A 27,374-nucleotide genomic window follows, 5' to 3' on the forward strand; every position below is an offset into this window, starting at 1 on the left:
ACCTCTGAGCAGGACCAGAAGGGCTCCTCATTTTGATAATATAGTAAAATAGTCATTGAGACCATGCGCCCGGCATTTAAGAACTCCTTGTCACCTCGCCTTAACTGTTCCAATTTGTTAGCCTGGAAAACGCCCTTATTAGTATCAAACTTAGGTCTTACCAAGGCAGGAGAAAGTTTTTCTTCTATTTCCTGAAGTGAAGCTTGCGATCTGGATTAAGTTTTTTTTTTTTTTTTTTTTTTAACCTGGTGGGAGGTTTCTGTATTATTATTGTTTAAAGTCAATTATCTTTTACTTCGTGTTCTTTTTCTGTTGTTTATTTTATCTGTCCTTCTCTCCCAGAGGGGCAGAATTAAGGCCCCCATTTGGTTTTTATTAGTGTAATCAGTTAATAGCTCTTCTATAATGCTTTACTTATTGTGTTAATTTTCTGTAGTTATGTCCAGAGGCAGCTTCCTGGAAGACCACATTAAAAAAAAAAAAATCTAACATTTCTTCTTTAATGGGTCCACTTAGCATTTATAGTTTCAGCTAAGATTATGGAACACTGTTGATTTACAAGATTATTGAAAATATATATAAACTGCAGCTACTATTTTAAATATATCTGTGGTAACTCTAAAAATTCCACGAGTATGGTGAACGTACAAACACTACCCCTGGTGTTTCTGTTGACATGGCTTATCACACCAGTTCTTTGGATTTATCTGGAATGTATTAGAGGTATGGGTGTATGCTGTTCCCATACATGGTGCCAGTCACTGAAGTTCTATTGTGTCGGTAGCTAAACTCTGCTTCCCAGGGACCACTGTCCAATTGCTGGTGAGGTGTTTTCTGTTTTGTTTTGTTTTGGTTTTGTTTTGTTTTGTTTTGTTTTTAAATATTCTCCACATCCAGAGCAGAGCCCAATGCAGGGCTTGAACTCACAACCGTGAGATGAACCCCTGAGCTGAGATCAAGAGTTGGACGCTTAACCGACTAAGCCACCCAGGTGTCCTACTGGTGGGGATTTTAATGGGAACATGTCCTGCATGGACGCTGGTACTGAGAGAGTAGTCCTCAAATTAAAGGGGAACTTCGGAGCAGAGCACGGGGACAAACTAAGTTACTTGAAGGGTCACAAAAAAGAGATTAATGATCAATGTGATAGTTTGAGTCCCCTGGTCTGAAGCAAAGAGAACATGACTCAGTGGTTGGCATCAGTCGTTCTAGACCCGTATGGGACACTAATTAGCTCTAGACCTTCTTGAACTGGCTTTAGACCGACCTTGGACACGAACTAGCTCAACTAGCTCTCAGGGCCTTCAGGGCTTCAGTTCCCTCTTCCGTAAAATAAGAAGTTGGGATGAAGGTTCTAGAGTTCCTCCCAGCTTTCACTGTCTCTGCAGTGTTCCGTCAGTTTGGCTCTGTGCGCGCTCTCAGTGAGGAGGAATCTCCAGCACGTGACTGAATCAGGATTAGAATGCCTTCCAGTCCTTGTAAAGTCTTGAGAGATGAACAGGGCGCTTAGCACAAAATAGGGGCCCATCAATGCTTTTATAATAAATCCATTTTTATGGCGATGCCTAAGTGACATTCTATTTTGGAGAACTGTTCTTGGTCCCGCACAACGGTTCTGAGCAGACGTGGGAAGAGCATCAGAGGGTAAGTCACAGAGCCCTGCTGTGGGAACCTGGGAGAGTCACTTTCTCTCCTTGGGTCTTTCTCCCTTCATTTGTCAAATGGGGGGGGGGGGGAGAAGAATCACCAAGGTAACTTCTAACTAAGGAAGTCCGTAACCTTGTAAGAATTGGCTGCCGTGTAAAGCAAATGAGAAGGTTCGGATGTTCCCCCAACATCCGGTGCCTAGAGCAGTCGGAGTACGTTAGCTGCCACTGAGTGCTTGCTGGGAAGCAGGACATGGGCTTGCTATGGAGAGAGGCTGGGAAGGAGAGGACAGAAAGGAGATCTGCGTGCTAAGGGTTGGCTGGAAATTTTATGCAAAGAAGGAAATGAGGTTTCCTAGGATTGCCTCTTTCTGAGCTACAGAATATATCCAGTGCTGTGTTTAAAACAGTGCTATGTCTAGTTGTTAGCCCAGTGTACCACCTGTTTTGTCTGCCTCCGTACCCTGCCAGGGCTGGTGATGTTTGAGAACTTTCCTTCCAGGCGGTGTCATGAAAGCGGGCAGTGGAAGGCCACACGGCAAAGCCAAGACAGAGCGTATTTGAAAGGAAGAGGGAAGAAGCCCATATACATTTCAATGGAAGTATTTTTAAGGCATTTCAAGGAGGAGTCTGAGAAATCATTACAAAGTTTAAAAAGGAAGAATCTTGACTTTGGTCTGATTTTCTTCCGTAAAGCAATTAGGTCCATCATTTTTCAAGGGCTAAGCAGAACATTCTAATGGCTGGACCCAAACACTTTCATTTGTGTCTTGGGACTTCTAAATTCCGAAAGAAAAAAAGTTTAAAAATGTATTAAGGTGATTTTTGCAGAGGGATTAATGCATAAAGCATTTGCTGGTCAGCTCTCGTCAAGTCTACAGCAGCATGGTATGGCTGAAATTAAGAGCTAGATGTAAGTCATGCAAGAGTCCCACTAATAGCACCGAACTAAGAAATCTATAAAGTTGATTTGATGGAAGGAGAAAAACTGTGAAGGTATGATTGGAATTTTCCCTTCCCATTGCCCATGGGGATTAATGGGAATGTATCCTCTACGAATTTCTTCCTCACCAGCCTGGTCCATGGGATAGGCATCCAGGTAAGGAGAGGATATTTGGTATGTGTTTGTTTGATGTTAGATGTGAACGAGTTAAAGATTTAACGCTGAGCTTAATGGTTTCCTTTAGCCCGAGACTGGAGACTCTCATGGGCCATACCCGGAGGGAGTCTATGGTGCGCACCTTCCTACGACTTCCATATGCCCCAGTGGAAATAGAGCAGCAGTGGGGCTCTACATAACCCTAATGATATCAGGTAGGAGCCCATCAGGGAGTTGTTCAGGTCTGTCAGAGCATATTCAAATGCAATGCATTCACATCATCAGAGAGGGTACATCGGCCTGCCTGTCTATACGTTCCTTGCTGATATTAAATTTGTCCAGGGACTTTTCAAAATTACACGCCACCTACCTGTACTCCCTCCCTTAGTGAATAAACATGCCGAAGATGTGGAGAGCAAATCAGAATAATGCAATTGGTGGAAGTCCTATAATTGAAATCATTACTGCTTAAGACACCATCGCTTTAATCAGCCCGATCATAAATCAGGGCTTTTCACAAGTGAAGGTTTAAAATAAAGTGCTGTTTAAACCAACCGGGTCTCTTAAAAGGCAGGATGCGATTGGGAAGCTCCAGAAAATGGATCAAGAAGTGGTTTCTGAACAGATACACTAGTGCTAGCATTTTATATTCCACTTAATTTAAAAAAAAATTACCCAGTCCTTTCTTAGAAATTACATATTGGAGGCCTGTAATGGCCAAGCCTTTAACCCATTAAAAAAATTTACTCTCAGGAACAGTTAATATTTGACGTTTAATTGCTTCTTCTTATTGGAGAGGAAAATCTGTTTCTTTCCTTCCTTTCTTGATTGACTTTTCAAAAATCACCTTGTGAGCTATAAAGATGGAGAGGAGTAATTGATTTTCAAAAACTCAGGTGCACGCACATGTGTTCACATATGCGTGTGTGTGTGTGTGTGTGTACATTACATCCTCTGAGTACCAGGCACTGGGGCTTCCCGCGCAATCACTGTGCAAGGCAGGTCTTACTGTTTCCAGTTCACAAGAGAGGCGGGGAGGTGGACTGCTTACATAGGGTCACACAGGTAGTGAGTGATGGGAGGCCGAGTCTTCATTCCGCCAACCCTGTTGCCTGCCTGTAGGGGCGCTTCATACCCAGGTGTGCAGACACCCATGCAACCAGGACCCAAAGCCGGGCCAATGATCCCCATCATTGGAGTAACTAATCCTCTCAGCCTGTTTAACCAGCACCAGGTGCTGGAATTTAGCAAATAATGCCACGCCATCCACAAATGTCGAAAGAGCCCAACTCTGATTTGCACCTTTTATCTGAATACTGCATTGTAACCGAGCTAGGAGAAACAGTTGAACCAGCCTTATCAGTGATAGCAACTTGGGAGAGATTTCTGCTTGGAGAGTTTTATGTGGATTAAGGGNGGGGGGGGGGGGGTTGGATGTTCTCTTATTAGAAAAATGCCCACACAGACTTCAGATGAATTTCCAGGGCTCCTCAGGAGTCTTAAAGAGGGGGTCTACAAGACATTAGTGTGGAAGGGGCAAGGAAAAGTCTCTTTTCAGTTACCCTGAGTTAGAAAATCTCCATTTCAACATTGTCAATCCCTCACCTTTTATGTGAGGTAAATTCACTACCAAAGGCCAAAGTGTTTCCTTCCTTCCTTCCTTCCTTCCTTCCTTCCTTCCTTCCTTCCTTCCTTCCTTCCTTCCTTCCCTCCCTCCCTCCTTCCCTCCCTTTCCTTCCCTTCCCTTCCCTTCCCTTCCCTTCCCTTCCCTTCCCTTCCCTTCCTTTCTCTTCCTTCCTTCCTTTTCTTTCTTTTCTTTCTTTTCCTTCTTCCTTTTTTCCTCCCACAAAACCAGGTATTATTTAGGTCTCTGGCAAAGCCGCACAAACCAATGGCTCCTCCTCAGCTTATGCCTTTCAGAGCTCAGGTGCTATGCCTCATTGGGTTACACCTGCCATGTTTTGTGGGCAGATGTGGGCTGTGTCATTATACATCACTTCACCTCGCAAGAAAATATTTATGTATCAGCCTCACCAGGTCGCATTTCCTCTGGGATTGCTCCTGACTACGCTGTCTTCGTGCCAGTGCGGGCTGTTGCATGGCCGACCTTCACGGGACCGCAGGGCATCCGCAGCGAGGAGGAACCCGCTCCTTCCCCCCTGACTTCACTCAGCTGGAAAACTACGAGGTGTGTGGCTTGAGGACGAGACCTTTCTGAGAGGTGGAGTACAATACTTCTCGAAAGGGCTTGGAAGGGAACGGGCAGATGCGGAGGGCATGGAAATTTGCACCATTCACAGCATTTGTGTGTGTGTGTGTGTGTGTGTGCGCGCGCTAGATCTGGTAAGACAAAAGCTTATTGTACCAAGGTCTTTCTGTGATTTTTAATGTTTTTCCTTTTTATTCCTGATACGTGGCAATTTCCATTGTTCCTCAGGTAGTGGTAAAAGTGAGTCTTAGATAGCTGTGTGGTAGGGTATGTGGTCAAAACCCTTTCTGGAAACTCATTGGGCAGTGTGTGTGAAGACCATACAAATTTTTGTGACCCTTGATCAAATAATTTTACTCCTGGGAATCCATTCTCAGTACCAAAAAGAATGCTAAATGATGTTCTTTAAAGAATTAATTAATTTTTAAAGTTTTATGTATTTGAGCAATCTCTTACACCCAACAAGGGGCTCGAACTCATGACCCTGAGACCAAGAGTCACATGCTCCACCCACTGAGCCAGCCAGGCGCCCCTCAACGATGTTCTTTAAACTCTTGTTACAGGACTTAGAACCTTAATATCAACCTAACAATGTGGGAAATGGAGCTATAAAATATTTCCTTGACCCAGCATCTCCTAATCATCACGGATATGTGGGCGAACTATGCTCGGTCATAATAATAGATAACATTTATTGTGTACTGAATGTCTGATAGGCAATGTGTCAGATCCTTTGTAGTCACTGCCCCCTTTGGTGTGCTTGCTAGATTAAGCTAGATTTTATTTTTTTCTCCATTTTACAGATGAGGAAAGAGGAAGGTTAATTGGATTATCTGAGGTCAACCAGCCAGGGTGAGATTCGGGCCCCATCCTGGTTGACTACGGAGCTCACACTCTTATCATTCCTCATGATCTGCGGATAATTTTAAGTAAAAAACAAATATTAGCCACCAACCCCGACCCCCCCACATACACACTCACAAAGTAACCCCAAAACTCCAAACCAAAGACAACCCAGCATCAACAAACACAAATCTGACAAACTCTGCTCTTCTGGGAATCACATGGAAAAGTAAATAGCAAAGCTTAGCCCAAGAGGAAGAGCTTAAGTAGGAAAAGCTTATCTGCAACCGGCCATTAAAGGACAGGTATCTGAGGCAACAATGAAATGTTCAAGGTCTTTTCTCTGGATGGGAATTAGATACTCTAAGTATGATCTTATACTGAGAGAATCCAATGAATATTCTTCTGCTGACTTAAGGAAGTAAATCTTACCAGGGAGCAAATCTTGCTTTGAGGTGCAAAGGACTTTGCCCAGAGCGACTGGAGCCTTCTCTGGAGGACTAGGGCCTAGACCAGTGGTCCTTACCTTATTTTGTGTGAGAACATATTTGAAAATGTTAATGGCATCAGTGATGCCTGCCTCCGGGAAAAACACATGTATTTATATCCATGCCACATTTTGTTCTATGTCTATTGACTTTTGAACTCTTTTAGTCTCGTTACTGGTTTGAGGATGTGAATTAAAATTTCCCTCTGTGTTTTTGGCTTGCAGAACGTTCTTTGTCTCACGCTTTGGGGAATGTTCTTTCGTTAGCGGTTCAGACACTGATGCAGTTTCTTGCGAGCCTTGTGTACACCTGCATAAGGTCTGTAAAGTGAGTGTAATGAATAACTGTGTCTCACTGTTTTCCTTAATGTGACAACATGTCATTGTGAACACTTGCATTTGGATGCGAGGCTAACAACTGCCTTTTGGATTTTCCACGTTAGGATGAAAAAAAAAAAAAAACCAAAAAACAAAACGCATGCCACACATCACCAAGAATCAATGGTTGTGCCTGGCAGTGTAATTGGGAAAAGCTTTGGAATGTGAGTGGATGGTATTAAGAGCCGCTTTCCTTCCCGCACCTGCAGAAATGCGCTTCCATTAAACACACATGTACCAAGTGCACGTGTGTAAGGCACAGTGTCAGACAGATGTGAAAAATGGGTGCATGAGGCCTTTGCCTGAGATTCTCCCAGGACTCCGCTGTGCTGAGCTTGGGAAACGCTCAGGCACTCTCCAGGCACGGTTGGCTGTGCCGCTAATAAGATTACAGCCGGGGCCTGATTTCATTCCATGAAATATTTTCATCATCAGGATGAAGAAAATTATTTTTCACCATTCCCGAAGTGGAAACATTTGCAGTATGAGTCCCAAAAGACTTCATGTGTCCTCTCTACCTGTTGCTCGGGATTCTGTGAGAAAGGAGTCAGAAATACCAGGGTAAGAGGTCATTGGTCCGTCTTCTCCAGGAACTTCCCCTGGGCAGTGGTCTCTCTCTGCCTCTTTTCCAGAAGACGGAGACGGCAAAAATCTGAGCCAGTGTGCATCTGGCCAATTATGCAATGCTCCGTCACAAGGGGAAATTCCTTCCTCACCCCAGCTGGTGAACAGTTATGCCCTGGAGCCCAGGACGGACATGCCTTGTAACTTTTTAACCTAGTTAGTGTAACTGCCAATATTATTCCTATTCATATAAATGTCTAATCCTTTCTTGAATCTTGCTAGACTATTTGCCTCAATGATATCCTGAGGCAGTGAATTCCACAGGTAGATTATACGCTGTTTTAAAAAGTATTTCCTTTTATTCATTTTAAATTTGTTACCTTTTAATGTCACAAGATGGCCCTTGTTCTTGCATTAAGGGGCCTGGCGTACAGGCATTACAAATTCAGCTTTAATTTTTCCAAGCACTCCGCCTTCGTCGTCTCGTGTTCCATTTTGGCCTATATCATCTTGATTCAATGACGTGATTGACGTACATGGTCTCATACTACTTTGGACACGTAGCGAGGCCCTGGGAGAAAGGTCTCCTTGACACTGAATGTTACTTATTGGACAAATGTTTATTCAGCACCTACTACACCAGGCGCCCCTCAGAGATGTTCTTTGTGGGAATTGTTGTAAATATTGGAGAGACAGCTTTGAATGAGACAGGGTCCTTGTTCTGAAGGACCTAATTTTCTAGAGAACACAAGCAGCAGTAAAGTGAATAAGGATGAACTCATGGCTTTGGGTGCTCATAAGTACTATGGGAAAACCGGACAAGAATGATTGGCAGAAGATGGCAGGGGCCATTTCAGATTGCATGGTCAGGGAGCAGCTCTCTGAAAAGGGGCCGGTTGAGTTGGCCATCAAGGAATCATCTAGCTGACATGTCCATGAAGGCGAACCCGTGCTCCTAGACGATGCCTGGCATGAGGCGAGATTCTCATCCTCATTTGTTGCGTGATGAATAAATCAAGGTTAAGGAGGGAAATCGTAGTTTCAGAAATCGTTCAGTAAGTTACTCATAGGCCCAGGAGTGACATTTCTCGAATCCCTACGCCCTGTAACTCCAAAGACTGTTGAAGTAGAAAAAAACATGGGAGTGAGGTAGTTAGACTCGGTGTCAAGCCCTTCCCACGTCCCCAGGTACTTCCCTTGTGTGACCTTGGGGAAGTCACCTGGTCTCTCCTCCAAAGTGCTCTCATTCATAAAAATGGGAGTAAAATTTCTTTGGGATGCTTGCGTGGCTCAGTCGGTTAAGCATCTGCCCTTGGCTTGGGTCATGGTCCCAAGATCCTGGGATCGAGTCCCGTATCAGGCTCCCTGTTCTTTGGGGAGCCTGCTTCTCTCTCTCCCTCTGACGCTCCCCCTGCTTGTGCTTTCTTTCTCTCTCTCTGCCAAATAAATAAAATCTAAAAAAAAATTTCCTTGCTTCATGGCGTGTGAAGCATTGGAGATAAAATTACGTAGCAGCTAGTTCTTTATAAACGACCAAACGGTATAGAAATGTTGGCCATTCTGGAGGGAACCTGTTGTGCTCAGCCCTGCACACACTTTTTTTTTTCTCCTTTCTGGTTTTCTCTCTCCCCTATTTTTAGCCTTGCCTCTGCCTAAAGCTCATCATGGCATCCATGGTACTTAGCTTTTTGCCCCAGGAGTGGCTGAAGTGAGGGCGGTGGCAGAAGGGGGGTTACCTTTCGGAAATATTGCCTAGATCTTAAGGGTTTTAAAAATGAAATCAGGTGGGAGTGCCTGGGCGGCTCAGTCCGGCAAGCATCTGACTCTTGATCTCAGCTCCGGTCTTGATCTCAGGGTTGTGAGTTCAAGCCCGGCATCGGGCTTCCCACTGGACATGGCACCTACTTAAACAAAACAAAACAAAACAAAACAAAACAAAACAAAACAAAAAAACAACGGCATCTGGCGAAGCTGTTGTTAGCTGAAACAGGGGACCAGAGGTGTATTTCCAATAGTGATTGCTTGCATTTTTCTCGTGTGCTGCTTGGCCCTCCGGGGTCAGGTTAACCAAACTTCTGTACACAAAGACAGAGGTTTTGCCTGAATTTCTGAGGGGATCCTTCCCCCAGAAAATGAGGCTTTGGCTGACCCGATCTGATTACCTGCTTGGAGCTTCTCTCTGCGTTCCAGCATGATAGTAGGCATCTAGCATTTCCTCATGCTTCCTCCTGTTATTCTTTCTAATTGCCCCTTAATTTACTTTTTTTTTTCCATTTAGGCAGTTGGAAGTAGAAGCATGTGCAGCTCTGCATAATAATGTATTAGGAAAGCATTTCAAGGAATAAATTATTAGCATTGTTTACATGCATGGTTCAAATTTACTGGCAAATTGTTCAGGCCTCGGTTTTACGAGGTAGCTGCCAGCGAGGCTCCTTCTGGGTAAAACCCTGAAATAGGAGAAGTTTCCTTTTGGTTTCCCTCACCCACACGTCCTCTGCCTTCTTCCTCCCCTTTCAACACCTCCCTCCGTTCCCGCCCCCACAGAACTCTGTGGGCCCGTCAGGCCTTTTACACCTTCATGTGAAGACATTTCGTGGCTTCTCCCCCCAGCGCGGGACCGGCCCCCAATGAAAGTGAGGTGTGCGAAGGAATAAATCTTCAATGGTATAATTTTAGACCCTGTGGCAACTGGGAAGGGCGGCTATTTTGGGCTGTGGGGCTTTCTCCTTGACCTGAGATGATGTTACTTTGCCGGCCATTGGCGCAGTCGGCCAACCCTGCGCGCGGCCCTTGTAGCAACGTGCCTGCCATTCCTCGGGGATGCTTCTTCGTTTCTCCGCCTAGCCGCTCTGTGCATTTGTGCAAGGGCGCGAATCTGGCCACGTGCGCCCACCTGGGCTTGTTGAGGGGGTGGCACGGGCTACCCCTGAGGGGCAGCAGAGACGGAAGGCACTTCCTTCCACGGAGGGGGCAGGGAGGCTTCCTGCTCTGGTCATTGCCTGTCCCCCAGCTTCCATGCTTTATCAGCTGTTTGGTGACCATTGTGTGGGTCACCCCCTCTCTGAGCAAGGTGACCAGGTGGTCTCCGGGCCGCAGCGTCTGGGTACCCCTCCTGGGAGGCCTCATTTGAAGCTGCCCTGGGGGGAGGGGTGCATCCTCACCACGATCCTGACCACCCTGCTTGCTCCCTTCCCACTCAAGCTCCTGATACAGTTGCAGCCCGCAGAGCCTTGTCCGGGCGGGGGAAGCGAGTTAGGACTCCTGCAGCTGACGGGCAGGACAGCTACAAGAAATCCGAGGGTGGCCAAAACAGTGCTTTCCAGAAAGGGCCAAGAGTCTAGCCAATATCATCACTGGGGAGAATATCTTGTTCGTAGTTTTTACAACCTAAAAAGTGCACACAAGACCCAGAGATCATTCAGGAAGGAGGAATAAAGTCTGTAAAGAATGAAAAACATGGGAACATTTTTTTTTCTTTTAAAGGATTTGAGCTTATTTGTGCCAAAAAAGAGAAAACAGAAGCCTTTTATAGGTATGGAGAGAATGTGAGTCTCTCTTCTACAAGTCTCCAGCCATTAAAAAAGGGGAGAATTCCAGAGTTGGAAAAGACAGAGAGAGAGAAAGAGAGAGAGAAGGAAAACGGGGTGGGGAGGGGACTAGGATAAAAGAAACTGACTAAGGAATAGAAAAGACAGTGGCTGGAGGGTAAGACAAAGGGAGAGACAAAGATCAAGAGATAATGCTGCCTTCCTTATCTGCCGTCAAATTAAATTTTTTTTTTTTGAGAGGAAAGGAGGGGGGAGAGAGAGCTTGCCCAGGGGTAGGGGGAGAGGTAGACGGAGAGGGAGAGAAAGAATCTTAAGCAGGCTCCATGCCCATTGTGGAGCCCAACGCAGGGCTTGATCCCACGACCCTGAGATCATGACCTGAGCTGAAACCAAGAGGTGGACACTTAATTGGCTGAACCTCCCAGGCGCCCCTGCTGTTAAATTAAATTTAACAGCTATTTTGAGAACCAACTATGTCTTTTCCAGTTCTCTATTTCTCTATGACAGATCACCCTAAAATTTATTTACTTAAAACCGCAACCATCATTTTTATTATTATCTGTCAGGGTGCTGAGTGTTGGCTGGGCTCAGCAGGGCGGGTCTTGTGCAGCCTTTCATGAGGCTGAGGTCTGCGGGCAGCCCGGGCTGGGGTCATCTCCAAGGCTTCCCCACTGACACGTGGGGACGGATGCGGGCCCTGCCTGGAACCTCAGCTGAGGCCATCAGCCGGAATGCCTGGTCACTTTTCACAGCAGCTCGTCCCTGTGCTCCATTCCCGGCCTCTCAGGGCTCCAGAGATGAGTATCCGAAGAGAACAAGGTAGAAGTTGAACCCTCCTTTCTGACCTGGCCCATGCACATGCTCTATGGGTCCAGCAGTCAGTAAGGTCAGCTCAGATTCAAGGAGAAGGCACATAGACCCTTCCTATGGATTTGAGGAGTATTTGAGAACTTGTGGCTATGTCTTAAAACTGCTAAAATGTCCAATCATGAGGTCATCTGTTCTCAACCTTCAAACCTCCAGAAGCTTCTTGTCGAGTTGGAGCCATGCAAGTCAGTTAAATAATCAGGGCAAAGGAATGAAATGTCCATTCCAGCTTTATTCAAACCCTAATGTTTGTTCTTAATAACTTCTTATCCTGTTATCTGTTTTCTCTTCCCCTGCCTCACGTTCATTCCACCAACCATCCTTCCTTTCAATGGCATCTTTCTTCTGTGGTCCTAAAACTCTTTCCATCCCTCCATCTCCTTTGGTCATCACTGTATGCTTTCCGTGCATGAAAAAGATTTACCTCCCGTTCCCCTTCCTTACATTTTGCTTCTCTATGGCCATTTCTCAGACCAGTGACCTCTCCCTGCCCTTCCCTGCCCCCCTCCTCACTTGACTGCTTAAACTATGTATCTTCATGTGGGGTTCCCTCTTTGTGGCCACTGTCTCCTGCCTTCTAAAACCATGTCTTATATTCCGTGTAGCTCATGCTTTTCTTCTCTGCTCCGACTTGTCTTCTCCTAGGTGCCATTTGTCTCACACAGTGTCCCAGGGCAATGGACCCTGGCGTGCCCAGCGCCCGGCATCTCCATCAGATGCAGCTTTGATGGTGTACCATCTTCATGGTGAGGCCTTGTCCACAGCCACGGACTTTCAGGCGGGATTTGCTGCTCAGCTGATGACCTTTCTCTGGTAAGAGTTTCCCATCATCTCCCATCATCACTGAAGAGACTTTTTTCTCTGCATCTCAGTCTCTGGTCTCCAAATATTACTAACTGTAGATATTCACTTAAAAAATTATTTATTTATCTTAGAAGGTAAGAGAGGGAGAGCATGAGCAGGAGGGGCAGAGAGAGAGGGAGAGAGAATCTGAGCCATGGAGCCCAACTTGGGGCTTGATCCCTGGACCCTGAGATCATAACCTGAGCCGAAACCAATGGTCGGACGCTCAACCGACTGTACCACCCAGGTGCCCCTAGACATTCACTTTTTTTTTTTTAAGATTTTATTTATTTAACAGAGACAGACAGCCAGCGAGAGAGGGAACACAGGCAGGGGGAGTGGGAGAGGAAGAAGCAGGCTCCCAGCAGAGGAGCCTGATGTGGGGCTCGATCCCAGAATGCCGGGATCACGCCGTGAGCCGAAGGCTGACGCTTAACAACTGAGCCACCCAGGCGCCCCTAGACATTCACTTTTTAATCCCTATGTAGGTTGGGGTCCTTTTCTCCTCTAGTATAAAAGTAATATATAGCCACTGTAGAGAATTCAGAGCACACAAAAAAGCAAAAACAAGAAAAAGCTGTTGTGGATATAAATGTTGTTATGTTAAGACCTTGGTGTGGGCTACTGTTTTCCCTCCATATTTATTTTTTTTTTTATTTTTTTTTTAAAGATTTTATTTATTTATTCGACAGAGATAGAGACAGCCAGCGAGAGAGGGAACACAAGCAGGGGGAGTGGGAGAGGAAGAAGCAGGCTCCTAGCAGAGGAGCCTGATGTGGGGCTCGATCCCATAACGCCGGGATCACGCCCTGAGCTGAAGGCAGACGCTTAACCGCTGTGCCACCCAGGCGCCCCTCCCTCCATATTTATAATTGTTATTTAGAAAAAAAAAAAAAAAACAGAATTACTACTTAGATGGGCAATGCTTTCCTCCAAGTTATTTGCTATTTTATAGAATCAGTTGTGACAAAACTAGAACCTCTGGCTCCAGCTCATTGGACCCGTCTGGGCCATGAGGCCCTAGTGGGGCCAGTACCTGCCCTTTCCTTAGTGCTAAGTCAGATGATATGGGGATCTATCTGGAGCCCTAACGTCACATCAAGGTGGGATTAGAATTTTCACTTTGAAGCCTGAAACTTTATGGGAGATGGTGTTTTGCAAGAGACAAGTGGAGAAGACCCAGGAGCCTAGAGGCATTCCGTGGATCCTGGTGCTAATTCCTGCGGTGAATTTCGTGCTCTAGCCTCATATCTCAAACCCTCCACCTGAGTGCTGGAGCTGTGTCTGTGGGATGCTGACATTTCCCCTAACAATATCAGAGCGAGGGGACACTTTTTTGCAACCTGCTTTTTTCATGTAATAATCATTCGTAAGTTTTTTCTGCATCATTATAGATTCTTCGAGATTATGATTTTGGTGCCCTCACGGTGACAACTGTAGAGGTTTGAATATTTATGAGGAAAGTGGAACATACTGCTGAAACTCTGGCGTTAGATAGTATTGAGTCCAAATGCCTGCCTTGACACGTAGTTTGCTATGGGACTTGGGCAAATAAATCACTTAAACACTCCATCTCTGAGTCCCCATCTGTAAAATGGATGTAACGATATGGTCCAGTGATGTAACGAATCGAACATTCCCGAGACACAACCCGCCACAAAAGTAAGGGTTTGATAGCTTTTCCCTATAATTATTAATTATCATAACCCTAAATCCTCTGTAATTACTCATGAACAGCCCCCATACTTTTTCAGCACTAGAAACAAAGCCGTGATGAACTTTCCCAAATATTTACACATGATTTTCTTGAGTTAAGTGCCTATGAGTTGCATCATTGGGTCACAGATGACAGACATTTAAAGAGTTCCAAACTGCCACTGCTTTCACCGAATCGTCTAAGTGGTCCACAACCCAGCCTTTCCCATTTGTTTTCCTTGTCCACAGTTTCAGAGACAATGTGTCTCTTTCTGTGTCTAGGATTTGCTATAATGCTCGCCTTCCAACGAATTTCAAATAGTGCCACATCTGACATTTTAAAAAATTTCTTTTACATCTGACATTTAAGTCGGAGCTTTTTCAGGTAGATCTCACTTATGGATTTAGTTATTCACTCACATACTAGATGGAGATTAAGTTTATGTATAGACTAGGTTTATAGGATAGGTTTATATTGTCAGAGCTGACTTGTGTGCTGCTAACCATGGAGAGGGCTTTGGAGCTTTGAGGAAGAGTTCTAGATAGTTCTAAAGAAGTTAGCTATTGACCAAGCCTGAACAATATCTAGAAAATCCTTCCCCTCTAGGAACAGGGCTATTTGAAACAGGAACACCTGATCCTTTGACCTGCTGGGAATGCTCTCCCACCTGCAGACCCTACGTACCTTGGCTCCAATGCTCAGGAAATACCAATGTGAAATTCAGTGAGATGCTTCTTTGAGCCACCCACTCTGCTGTGCACTGGAGAGAGGAAGAAAACCCAAACCCAACATGCTTCTTGCCTCAAAGACCATTGTCTGTTGGACAAGCAGATGTGCAAACAATTATAGGTCATAGTTAAATTTGCCGGAATGGAGGAGTGTAACTGTAAGGAAATCCCTGAGCCATGGTCTGTACTGATGGTCTCCAGAGGGTTTTGGTGGGTCCAAGGTTACAGCATTTAGAGACATTTTTAGTTGCCAACAATGAACGATTGGAGATTTCAGGTAAAGATGTAGATTTCTGTCTCACCTTGAAAAAAATTGGAAGTATTAGCAATACTGAGGCCCCATGTTACCATGACAACAGTGAGGTGTGGCTGACCCGTTAGCCAGGGCATCAATTCTCAGTCTCTCTCTCTTTTTTTTTTTTTGGCACAGTCCCCACCACTCCCTACTGTGCTACCCTTTGCTGCTTTTCTTATGTGTGCTATCTGTATGGGCCATGAGTTTCTGACCACAGGCCTAATTAAGCGGGTGTTTTTAACCTTTCACAGGCTCTCAGAGAAGGCACGGAGAGGTCTGCTAGAGCCCAGGATGGCAGGGTAAGCAAGAATTTGCTAGGTAGATAGGTAGATAGGTGGAGGGAGGACCATCCATGGCGGGCAGAATAGCATGTGCAAGGATACTGGGGCTGGAGCATGGAGGTCTGGTTGGGTGATGACAGGCAGACGGGCTGGAGAGGAGTTGGGCATTGGAAGGAAGGGACTGAGAGAAAGAGTTGGAGAGTCTTGCAACCCATCGGCTCTTGAGCAGCCTGCACACCAAAATAAGGCATTTAGATTTTTTTTTTCTGTAAAAACTAGATCTGATGCTTGAGAGAAGAATAGCTAACAGAGTTTCTATTATCTGTGCTCTGACACCATGGTGGCACCTTGCAAAGCATGTTGTGCTCAGAACCTCATTCAGTTCTGATGCCAAGCCCAGAAGACGTGCGCTTCTCTTACCCTCACTTTACACGTGAAAAAATGCTGATAGAAGGAGGTTGGTGAAGTGACTTCCCCAAGGTCAGACCAGTAAGTGGCAAAGAGGGAAGTGGACCCTAGGCCCAACTACAGAGCTTGCAACTTGATCGCTAGGCATCCAGGCTTCAGAACTACTACCGTCGCAGGGAAGGCAGGTTGCTCTGGGAGGGTGTCAGGAGAGGCCGACAGACGGAGCAGGGTGGCTGGGTGTCTGCTGCAATGGCCAGCAGGAGAGCAGGAGAGCCACACGGGGCTGCGTCTGTGCAGTGCAGAGGAAGGGGCATGTGGGTTACACGGGGGACGACCCTTCTTCGTGGGATGTGCCCGCCATAGGAGTTTCCTCTTACTCCTTTGAATTCTCAGGGCACTTGGTGTCTCTTGCCCAGGGCTTGCTTAATGCCCCCATAACAGCTGTGCACATCTTACGGCCTCTTGTCTAGTTCAAGTTTGTAAGGGGCAGGAGGAATCATGCTTTATTTGCCTTAATTTTATTTTTGCCTTGCTGAGCACAGTGCTTTCGTAAACGAATGAATTCCCCAAATTATTGTTTTCAGATCGTTTCTCCTTCTGTATGCATTTGCGAAGGCTGTGGCAGGTTAAACAGTTTCTCTTTTCAAACATGAAAATAATTTCTTTACACGATCTACTGTAAACTATTTGAAAATACGAGGGAGAGGAAGACAGGGAAGCTGTTTAAAAGCAGCAAAACCCTTTAAGAGTCAATGTCACATTTATTGTTATAAAATATTTTTCTCTCTCTGTTAGACATCTGGTTCCCATTACGTACAGTATTGGGTACTTGAGTTCACCAGGCATTTTGCATACCAAGCAGTGTGCATGTGAAATCCGCCCGACATCCGCCAGTTCATATTTGCACCATGCAAGTCCTACTTTACATTTGCAGACAACCCTTCGATCACCAACTTAATTCTTCCCAATATGCTTTCGAGGTTATTTTGTTCATCCTCAGCTTGAGGACCAAATTGCCTACATCTGAGAAATGAAGGACTTAATCACGGAGTCTTTGCTTTGTGTCCCTGTATGGTCCAACTATCTATAAGCTTGCACCAAAGTCAATGGAACATCTAAATCCTAAGTCTATATTTCCCAGCAACATTGACCCAGAAATGAGAAACACAATATGGAATGTTTGCTAATGAGTCATGAATTTCATTATAATTGCTTCCACATTCAGGATAGCGCCCTTAAACCATCTAATCTTGACATATCCTGCAACAATCCCATGTGTTGTAAATGATTTTGTTTTATTCCTTAGGTTACTGTTAAGGGCTTATTTTATGCTTCATTTCATTTTCTTAAAGAAAGCCGCACACGTGTGCGCGCGCACACTCACTCTCTTGGGTGCGCACGCGCGCGCGCTCACACGGCATAGAGGCTTTTGCCTCCATCTCTATTTTTTGAAATAAGATAATTACAAAACCAAAAGGAGCCGTCGTCCTTTGGTTTGGAAATAAAAATAAACACATTTAGGAAGAGAGTTGCAATAGGGTCTATCGTGGAGTTCCAAGTCAGGTCTGTGAGGTTTAAGGCCAGAAGGGACCAGTGTCTGGGCCAGTGGCCGCCTGTCCCCTCCCTTTCCGCATGGAAGGGTCTATGACTGCGTGAACGGAGACCGCTAGCATTCAGTACAGTAATAATGGAAAATTAAATACGACTTTTAAAAACTGCTCACATTATAAAGTGATCTCTTAGCATTATATGACTTTGGCACTTAAAGTGACTGATTCTAATTGTACGATTTGGCCCATGGCAAGCATTAAAGAGCTACAAAATCTTGTGGGCTTTTTTTTTTTTTTTTTTAATCTCTTTTGGGGTATTTTAAAGTGGATTTTTTTTTTTTTTTCCTTTGGAAGAAAGCTTTGTTCCTGCCACGGAAAAGGTTGTGCAGAAGAAATCTCTCAGTCCTGATAGAGCCAGAGGTAATTATAGTTTCTTTTTCTTCGATTCATGAATCGATAAGGCAAATATTAAGAACATTTTTGCATTTTTTCCCTCCTCCTCTTTTATTAAGTGAAACTCTGCCTTTACAGCTTGGGGATGTTCTCCTGAAAAAGTAAAGATGGATGGCCTTCCCTGATAAGCTTTCCTAGCAATCAGACAGGCATTCTTTCCCTGCACCTGGAGATCATAGTGTATCCTGCTGAATCTGTTCTGCACGAGCCCGTGGGTCGCTGAGATGACGTTGCATATGCCGTACCTTGAGCTGAACTTAATTTAAGCAAGCTAGCACAAAACAAGGGCGACTTCTGCGCAGGTCTTTTTCTTAGATATACTTACTAAAGGGTTTGCAGTTTTCAGAAAAAGAGGGATGCATGTGGGGGAATGTCATTCATCTTTGAATTAGACTTGATGTTTACGATATGTACAGCCTTTTTCATAATTCTCAAGGTATGGACTACAGGAAGCTTATTAACTGAACAGTATTGGAAACGGTAGCTTTTTATGCTGACGGAATCCTTTTTGAACTTCTGTGTTTAAGCCAAACTGAAGTTTTACTTTAATCTATGTGCCTATGCATTTCTTGCCGGCAGTTTTCAGATCTCTCAGTTGTCGAAAAATTGCCTACTATGCTTCAGAGAGTTTTGGTATAATGACCCACATTATTATCCACTTCACCAACAGTGGGCTCTTGAACACATAATTTAAAAACTCCAGTAACACTGTTAGAGTGTAAACACCAGCCTTATTGATTTGAAAAATTCTTTTTTCTGAAATCGGACTTTTTTTTTTTTTAAAGACCATGCTAAAGCAGAAAGAAGTTTAAAGGCTCTTGTGAGTTTTTCACTCACACTTCCCTATAGCTTGTAATAGCTCTCTTTCTTCCAAACCCTGAAATCCACAGAAGAGAGCAGAAATACTTGTTATTGACCTGAATTAGGATAAAAGGAAGAGAGAAGATAAGATCATAGCCGTCGGCACTTTGTTTATGAAAACATCATTTTAACGATGTGCTTGAATCAGGCAAAAGTAATGCGCCTCCCTCCTCTTCCAGCATATTTGAAATGCCAGCCTGATCGGACCTAGAGAGCAATGCCCAGAATTAGGGCATTACCTTTCCTGTATGCTGGTGTTGTGCAGGATGGCATCATTTAATCGTGATGGTTTTTCTTCATTATTTTAGAAATACTCACGATAATAAAATAAAAATATACAGATGTATACCTATAAGAACAAAAAATAAATTTGTTTTTATAAAAAGTTATCATATTTTATTTGAAAAGTTTTAGGACTTGAAAAAGAAGTTGTGAAAATAATTCAGAGAGATCGCCTGTTCCCTTTTCCCAGTTCCCCCAAAGATAACATCTCATATAAACATAGTACCTTGTCAACATTAGGAAATTGATTCAGTAGTGTTATCCTATTTATAGACCTCATTTGGACTTTAGCAGTTTTTTTTTTAAAGATTTTATTTATTTGTTTATTTAAAAGAGAGAGAGAGAGACAGAGAGAGCTCGTCACACAAGCAGGGGGAGGGGAAGAGGTTGAAGGAGGGAGAATCTTAAGCAGATCTCATGCTGAGCTTGGAGCCAGACACAGGGCTCCATCTCACGAGACTGAGATCATGACTTGAGCTGAAACCAAAAGTAGGACGCTTAACTGATTGAGCCACCCAGGCATCCCTGGATTTCAGCAGTTTTTATATGCATTCACATTAAGGGTATATATACCTAGGGTGTGTGTGTGTGTTTGTAAGAGAGATTTTATTCATTCATTCAGAGAGAGAGAGAGAGCACAAGCAGGAGTGGGTGGCAGAGGGAGAGGGAGAAGCAGACTCCTGGCTGAGCAGGGAGTCCCGAGGTGGAGCTTGATTCCAGGACCCTGGGATCATGACCTGAGTTGAAGGCAGATGCTTAACTGACTGAGCCACCCAGGCGCCCCTCGAGTGTGTATTAATATGTGGAAATGCAGTAACCACCAGCGCTAAGGGAGCATCTCTCACTGATGAGTGCTGACAGTACGCAAGATTCTCAGATGATGTGGCTTTGTATATCCTGTGGCTGACTAAAGAGGAGGTAGATTTGGTTGTATTAATGAAGACCTCATATTATTAGCTATATCCATATATTAATTGACTAATAAAAATAATCAATTCTATACCAAGTGCCAACTGGAGATACAAAGATGGTGGCACTGATTCCGCTTTCAAAGAACTCACAGAAGGAGGTAGGAAAAGAATCAACAATTACACCACGGAGAGTTGTTTACCATAGGACAAATGAAACAGCACCCCGTTACTAAGCACCTACAAGTGCGTTAGCGATAAGGGAATAAGATGCATGCCTCTCTTGTTCTGGATCATACGGCTGAGTGGAGAAGACAAGACCGGTAACGAGTAGTGACAACAGAGAGCCTACCACAGGGCAGGGGCTCAAAGTGGGTCAGTCCTGACCTGGTTCAAGGGGTGCAAGAAAGTGACTCAGGGGCATGTCCTGTAGCCACAATTGGCATTTCAAGATGTTGAGAGTGATAGGATCTTTGAGCCAGCTTGTTCCATTCAGAGCCTAGATAGCGTCTTCTAGTTCTGGTGTTGCATTTGAGCAGATGCTTTGCCAACACATCATTGTTTCTTAGAACTGACTCAAAAGTTCTTTTTTTATTCTTGCTTATTTTTATTTTTTAAAGATTTTATTTATTTATTTGACAGAGAGAGATAGCGAGAGAGGGAACACAAGCAAGGGGAGTGTGAGAGAGAGAAGCAGGCTTCCCGCTGGCCAGGGAGACTGACACGGGGCTCGATCCCAGGACCCTGGGATCATGACCTGAGCCAAAGGCAGATGCTTAACGGCTGAGCCACCGAGGCGCCCCCAAAAGGTCTTCGACATCATACTTGTTATGCTAGATCTTCCCTACTCAACCCTGGCAGGCCTGGTGCTGGGCTCACATAGCACATGGGTTGGAGAGACGTCTATTTTCTAGCAGTAAAGCGGAAGTGGTTCCCTAGAGCATGGTTGGTAGCCAGTGCTAGAGAAATAAAACCATTGTATGCCTTAAAAATTGAGGTTCTTTATTCCAAATGTAACAACACTATCACCCTCTATCCTCCTACAGATGTGATTATGAGCATTTCCTGCTTGGAACTCCTCAATTGCTTTCCACTGGACTTCAGGTGAGATCTGGAATTCCTACTGTAGCCTGTGGTCTACAGGGTCCTGTATGGTCTGGCCAACCTACCTATGTCCTCAGCCTCATCATAGTCCACTTTACTTCCAGTTCCCAGGGGTCCAGTCTCACTGGACTGTTGAATGGCCCTTTAATTTGCTAAGCTGTGTTCCACCCCTGGGCCTTTGCACATTCTGCTTCCACAAATGCTCCCTTCCCACACATACCCTTTCTCTATACCTTCATCTATAACCTCATTCTTCAGGCTTCTATTGTAAGACTTGCTATACTGAAGCACTTGTCTCTATGAAGTTCCCACTAAGAGTTCCATTTTATCCATAGTTATGTATCTTTATCTATACAATCTTATATTCAATGATAGGACTATGTATCTGTCTCTCTTATTGTACTGTGAGTTCCATGCGGGTAAGGATGATGTATGTTTTTGTGATTATCTTCTCGAGGTTCAATAAGTATTTGTTGAATGATTTATTGAATGGATGCATGGATGAATGAATGAAATAATGACACATCCCCTGATTTCTCCCATAAGTTTAAGTAATGTCAAATCTGGGATTTGGACATATGTATAAACTCTTCATTTTGGGTTCATTGGTTTGGGGCTCATTTCTGGGGTCTTTCTCATGTTCAGACCAGCTTTTCATAAGAAATCATGGTTTGGTTGTCAATTTTGCCCACGTCTGTGGGTTCTGCTTTGCATGTTTTATCTGATCTAGTTGTTATTTCAAAAAGGTAGCGGCCATTCCTTATCAACATGGTGGCCCTTCATTGGCAAAGAATAGCCCAGAGCTTCTTCGACAAACTCAGGGCTCTGGGCATGGCACGGTGGTATGTTGGTGACCTTGACAGTGGGAGTACTTTGGCAGACAGTTCCAGCACACCCTTGGAAGAGTTTGTAGCTGGATTCTAGATCCAAATCCTGTCTTCACTGGCATCAGGATGGGAGAGACTATAATGAGGATAAAGGAGGCTCATTTGCGAATATCAGATCAAAGAGGTATTTGGAACAGGGCTAGAGATAGAAGTCAGGGACCATTCTCCACAGAGCAGTGATCTTTGAGCTAATTCTAGATTGACGGTCAGGGTTGAATTAGTTCTATGGGAGTATGTGACAGGTAAGGATGAAACAGAGGGCGTGGTGTGTGTAAAGGTCTTGGAGAGAAGTTTGATGAGAAGACTCAACCAAATCTCTGGAAAATTTGGATACAAACCCATGTCTCTTGAAAAGAGTGATCCTTCCCCTGTCCCTCAAATTTGAATTATCTAGGTCATTGTTTCAATTTTGTGGCCGGTCTCTACCTAGTCTAAGCGTATGTTAGTAATTAAATGTAGATTATTTATCTTATATTTAGGTAGGTAGGTAACAATGCAGTGTGAATTCCATCCCTTTTCTCCTTTCCTTGTAGGTTTCTATCAAGGTGTGTGTGTGTGTGTGTGTGTGTGTGTGTGTGTCCTTACATTCATTTGTCAATCTTTCCCAGATACGAATGAAGCTCACAGACTCGTTTATTTTAAGAGCTTTGAGGTTCTGGAGGGTGCTGCCTGTGGTGAATGCGTAGCTAGTATAAAGACAGCATGACCTGCCAGGAGGGGTTTAGATTTTGGAGTTCAACGCCTGGGGTCAAGGTTGAACTTCACGTGCGTGCTGACTTGTGATTTTGGGCAAGTCCCTTAACCTCTCTGAGCCTCAATTTTCTCCCTTCTAACGTTGAGGTGACAATAAAATTATTTGCCTCATTTGCCTCATAGAATTATGTATGTGATGTGATTTACACGAAAGAACTTCAAAAATTATGAGGCACTTTGTACGTATCAGGCATTATTGTTATACAGTAAATGGACTCTTAAAAAATGTGACTGGTTACTGCAAGAAAGTGCCATACGTGTGGATGAAAAATTCCCAGGCTCATTGTCACTTGAAAGTTTACAATAACGTATTTCAAATATGGCAGCAATGTGGCAGCTAGACATTCAAACATTTCTCAAAGCGATGAAAATTTACAATTACTATGCTGCAGGTTTATCATTGACACAGCAGTTCAGTGTATAAATATTGAGAAAGAGAAGGTCAGTCCCCAAATGAAGACTGGTAAACCCTTTGATGTTTAGCAAGAAAGATATCAAAGTGAATTTTCCTGGGATATTTCTGGGTAGCTCATTTTGTAGTATGCTTGGAAATTATATAACCTTAGAATCACTTTTCAGGATATAGTAATAAACTTTCTCGAAAAGTTTTATTGAACTAGGAAGTGGCTAGAGTAACTGGGAGGAAAGGCAAACATGTTTTATATGTAACAAAAGACGATTTCAAACATCAATTTTAAAATATAACAAATCTAAAAATGCACGTCCAGTTCAATACTAAAAAAATTAGTGAGATCCTTTTGCTATAAAAGTGATTTTCTAGAAACTCAAATAGGGTTCATATTAAAGAGGACAGGGGTGAATTTGTTCCACAACACAAGCCCAGAAAATGTTTGGTGGGTAGTACAAGCTGGGTTATTGATGAATGGTGGGGAATTTGGAATGTAGAACTGGAACCATAAGTAACATCCTTTTTTTTTTTTTTAAGATTTTGTTGATTTATTTGAGAGAGAGAGTGTGTGTGTACAAGCAGGGGGAGGGGAAGAAGAGGAGGGAGAAGCAGACTCCCTGCTGAGCAGGAGGGCCGATGTAGGGTTGGTGCCCCAGACCCCAGGATCATGACCTGAGCCAAAGGCAGACACTTAACCAATTGAACCACCCAGGCACCCATGGAACCGTAATTAACGTCTGGATAAGAAAACCACTATCAACTATTTTATTTTATTTCATTTGATCTTTTCACCATAAACCATTTTAAATGAAGATAGTTTTGTTTTTGTTTCTGTTTTGCTCTGTTTTTCCTTCTTTCCTATTTCTCTATCTTGCCGAGTTGGGACATTTTTTCCCCCCTTTCCTCTTGAGACTGTCCTGAGTGAAAAGAAAACAAATATTTAAGTACTATATAGGAACAACACAAATGATGTTGGAAATGGGCCAACCACAAGCGATTGTGGTCATTGGCTGGCTGGTCTCAAAACCTCTGTCAGCTGCTGCATGTAGGAAGCTCAGGAATGTTTTCTGGTCAACTGAGGAGATCAAAGTTTTGGATCTTGAAAAGACAAGACTTTTGGAGTGGGGGAGGGCGCAGTACACATCACAGTGGTGAATACATTGTAGGACTAACTTCCACCACCCAAGAATAGTAATGGCATTGGGATCCCGCAACTGATTAGTGGAGACCAACAACACATTATGGTCAGTTGGAGCCTCGCTGGGCCCAAAGTCACCCCAGAGCACTTTGCGAGAGGACCCTGGGGTCTTCACCTGAGCCTGAGACAGCTGCCATTTGAGCTTTCCCGCCTCATCCACCCCAGAGCAGTCCAGCAGCTGGATGGTTCTTGACTATCAGAATCTCGCTTTTACCATTCCTTGAGAAATTTGGTGTTTTCCTCTTTCGTAGAAAGTCTTTTGCGTGGAGGTGAACCCAGAGTTAGGGGTTGCTTAGCTCCAGCCTCAAAATGCACACACTGCATCTTTAAGAAATAGTTTACTTGTGAATCAGTAAACGTACCAGACAAAGCAGCCATTATTTATGCGTTCCTGCATACCCGGCAAGGTGAAAATAATAGAATAAACATCATATACTTCATTATGATATCGGTTTACACTTGCAGGGTACACAAAAAGAGGCCATTTCATCAAGCTAATTGCCTGAAAGTAAAAGAGAGAGAACTTTAGCTATTAGTCTATTATGGGGCTTTTTTCTTAATCACAAATAGGGGCCGTGTGTCCCTGGGGGGATGTGTATTCTAATTTACAATTGAACTACAGATCAGAGCAATCAATCTTGGGCAGCACTTTTACAGTGTAATTGCTGCAACAGTAACAAATAGAAAAAAAAAGAAGAAGAAGGAGGAGAAGAAGAAGAAGAAGGCCTAGCTGAGCTTCAGCTTGAAGTGGAGATATTTCCAGGCAGTAGTTCAGGGTGGGAGGGAGACAAGACCCGCCACAGACATGAATATGCAATGAGGGCTCATTAGCTGCCTCGTGTTGCCATGACGAATGGCATTATCCCCGGCCTGGTGCTGTCTAAACATGAATTTTATAACGACCCATTTATCATGACTTGTCATGAGCTTCTGTACTGTACTTTCTTCCCGCTCACACACCTTTCCCTAGTAGGACGGGAAAAATCTTTCCCTTTTCTATTATTGTTTCCTTTTGTATTGATTTCTGGCCCTTCAAGGCAAGTGCTCCAATGTAGCAACATGCTCATGAATGATTTGTGACTTCAGAAAGTTCGAGAATGAAAACTCGATTAGTCATTCCATTTTCCCTGCGGTCATATGATTGAGAAAAAAGTTAGAGTCCACTTCGAAAGAAATTTCTTAATGTGTGAGCTTTCATTTCACTGTAGCATTCTGACACTGCAGAGACTTAAAATTTAAAATGAACTACGTTGTCTTCCTTTCATTAGTTTTCTTCCTTTTTCTTTTGTCCTGTAAGAACCTTTCAGTATCTTCCAAGTGGAACTCAAACGTTTAGAGGTATTTTCCAAAAATCTTGGCGCAAGGACTGAAATGCTTACAAGATTTTTAGAGCTTAGCATTTTACAGGTGCATGAATTGATTTCTCACTCAGATACCTGCTTAGATTGTGGGGATGAAGGTAAGGTTGGCTTGTTCTTTGATGGTAACTTCCCAGGACATACGTTTTATTAATAGCAAAAAAAAAAAAAAACAAAAAAAACCCCCCAAAACCAAAAAACCATGAAAGCAATCTCCGTTGATAGAAACCATGAGGTCTGTTTGAATATTCAGCAGCCTCCAAACTGCTATAACGTGAAGGCTGGACTCTGTGCCATTGGCCAAGAGCGTGTGTGAGTGCCTCAAAGCTAAGTCCCACAGCTGATCAAGCACATGGTTCTAGATGGGCAGAAGTGGCCTCGTTGTAATACAGACCCGATCAGCGGGATCTTTGAATAGACTACTTAGTTACCTTAAAGAGAGTAGTACTGAGACATTTCTCAAGGTACAGGAAAGGCACGGGAATGTAGGGGAGGAGAATCTGGGATTGTTTTGCACACCCAGGGGTTATGGCCATCCTAATTTGCAAACAGAAAATAGCTGGCCAGATCTTTTTGAGTGTGGCTATCTCTCTTGTGCCCCTGAATTCTGAATTTTTTTTTAAAGATTTATTTATTTGACAGAGAGAGACAGCAAGAGAGGGCACACAAGCAAGGGGAGTGTGAAAGGGAGAAGCAGGCTTCCCGCCTAGCAGGGAGCCCGATGCGGGGCTCAATCCCAGGACCTTGAGATCATGACCTGAGCTGAAGGCAGACGAGCCACCCAGACACCCCCTTTGAATTCGATATTAACAGTAATGATACTTCTACGTGATAGCGTTTAAACAATAATACATAAAATTAACAATAAAATATTTTATATATTAATGATAATTACGTACTTGCGAGGCATTCTGCACTTCCAGAGTTCTTTCATCAGATCCTCAGGTTAGTTGGGGGCAGGGTTATTATTTCCATTTTAAGGAAGTCATAATTGAGGCTCGGAGCTTAAGTGACTAGATCAAGGTCACACAGTTAGACCATGATGGTGCTGGGGCTCCACGTCAAGCCTTTACATTTCTAGGTTGGTGTTTCTCTATATCCAAAGTCACCAGAGCAGGAAATTGTTCCTAAAATGTCTTTTTTGGGATTTAGCAGTAAGTGAGTACGTTGGGAAAGGAGCCCATTGAAAAGTTGGCCATCATTTACACTTGAGAGCCTGTTATTCTCCTAAACTACTTACTAGAAATTGAAATTAGCACGTGCATGTCAATTAAAATTAAGTTGCCATTCCAGCCATTTAAGTTGAATTATCTTTCATCATTTGAAAATGCAGATAGGAAGTGTTTTTCAACATAAAGACTTGGGTACCATTCTGGCTGGTATTCTTGTGTTTTGAGTCTGTTGGGCATTATATATATATATATTTTTTTTTTCAGAAGAAAATATCTTTTGTGTTTTCTGCTATGAATAAATTAAACAGGATTGTTAAAGATGATTTGGTGAAGAAGGGATTAAAATATTGGCAAATGATATTAAAGAACATTGTGATTATGACTGAGCAGATTAAGACTGTGTCTATATGACACCAAACATCTGGATGAAAATGGAAAAAAAAATTATAAAATCCTTGATTGTTTTCTTTACTTGACACTATACATCTGGATCTTTAAAAACATCTCGGTTTTTGACTCTTATTTCCCAGGTTTTCTCTGGGTGTTT

At 43.7% G+C, this 27,374-nt stretch overlaps 1 protein-coding gene across 23 annotated transcripts in view; it reads left to right on the forward strand.

The window, feature by feature from the left end:
* The window catches only part of LOC103660007, a 173,877-nt gene that overhangs the window by 33,074 nt on the left and 113,429 nt on the right, over positions 1–27,374 (forward strand). For 18 of the 23 annotated variants that reach the window (XR_005838052.1, XR_005838049.1, XR_005838047.1 and 15 more), the window contains exons 1-7: positions 926–2,745; positions 2,834–2,960; positions 4,774–4,933; positions 12,287–12,454; positions 15,455–15,502; positions 17,801–17,862; positions 20,993–21,050. Coding sequence is in view for 10 of the 23 variants with exons in the window: in XM_040642735.1 (XP_040498669.1) it covers positions 2,674–2,745; positions 2,834–2,960; positions 4,774–4,933; positions 12,287–12,454; positions 15,455–15,502; positions 17,801–17,862; positions 20,993–21,050 (695 nt within the window). In the remaining 13 variants the exon portion in view is untranslated. Of the gene's footprint in view, positions 1–925; positions 2,746–2,833; positions 2,961–4,773; positions 4,934–6,509; positions 6,604–7,097; positions 7,224–12,286; positions 12,455–15,454; positions 15,503–17,796; positions 17,863–20,992; positions 21,051–27,374 lie in introns of those variants that run through there. The other 5 variants (XM_040642740.1, XM_040642739.1, XM_008687616.2 and 2 more) reach the window with 4 other exon arrangements.

This window comes from Ursus maritimus, unplaced genomic scaffold, assembly GCF_017311325.1.
Source record: "Ursus maritimus isolate PB19 unplaced genomic scaffold, ASM1731132v1 scaffold_27, whole genome shotgun sequence".
Lineage (NCBI taxonomy): Eukaryota > Metazoa > Chordata > Mammalia > Carnivora > Ursidae > Ursus > Ursus maritimus.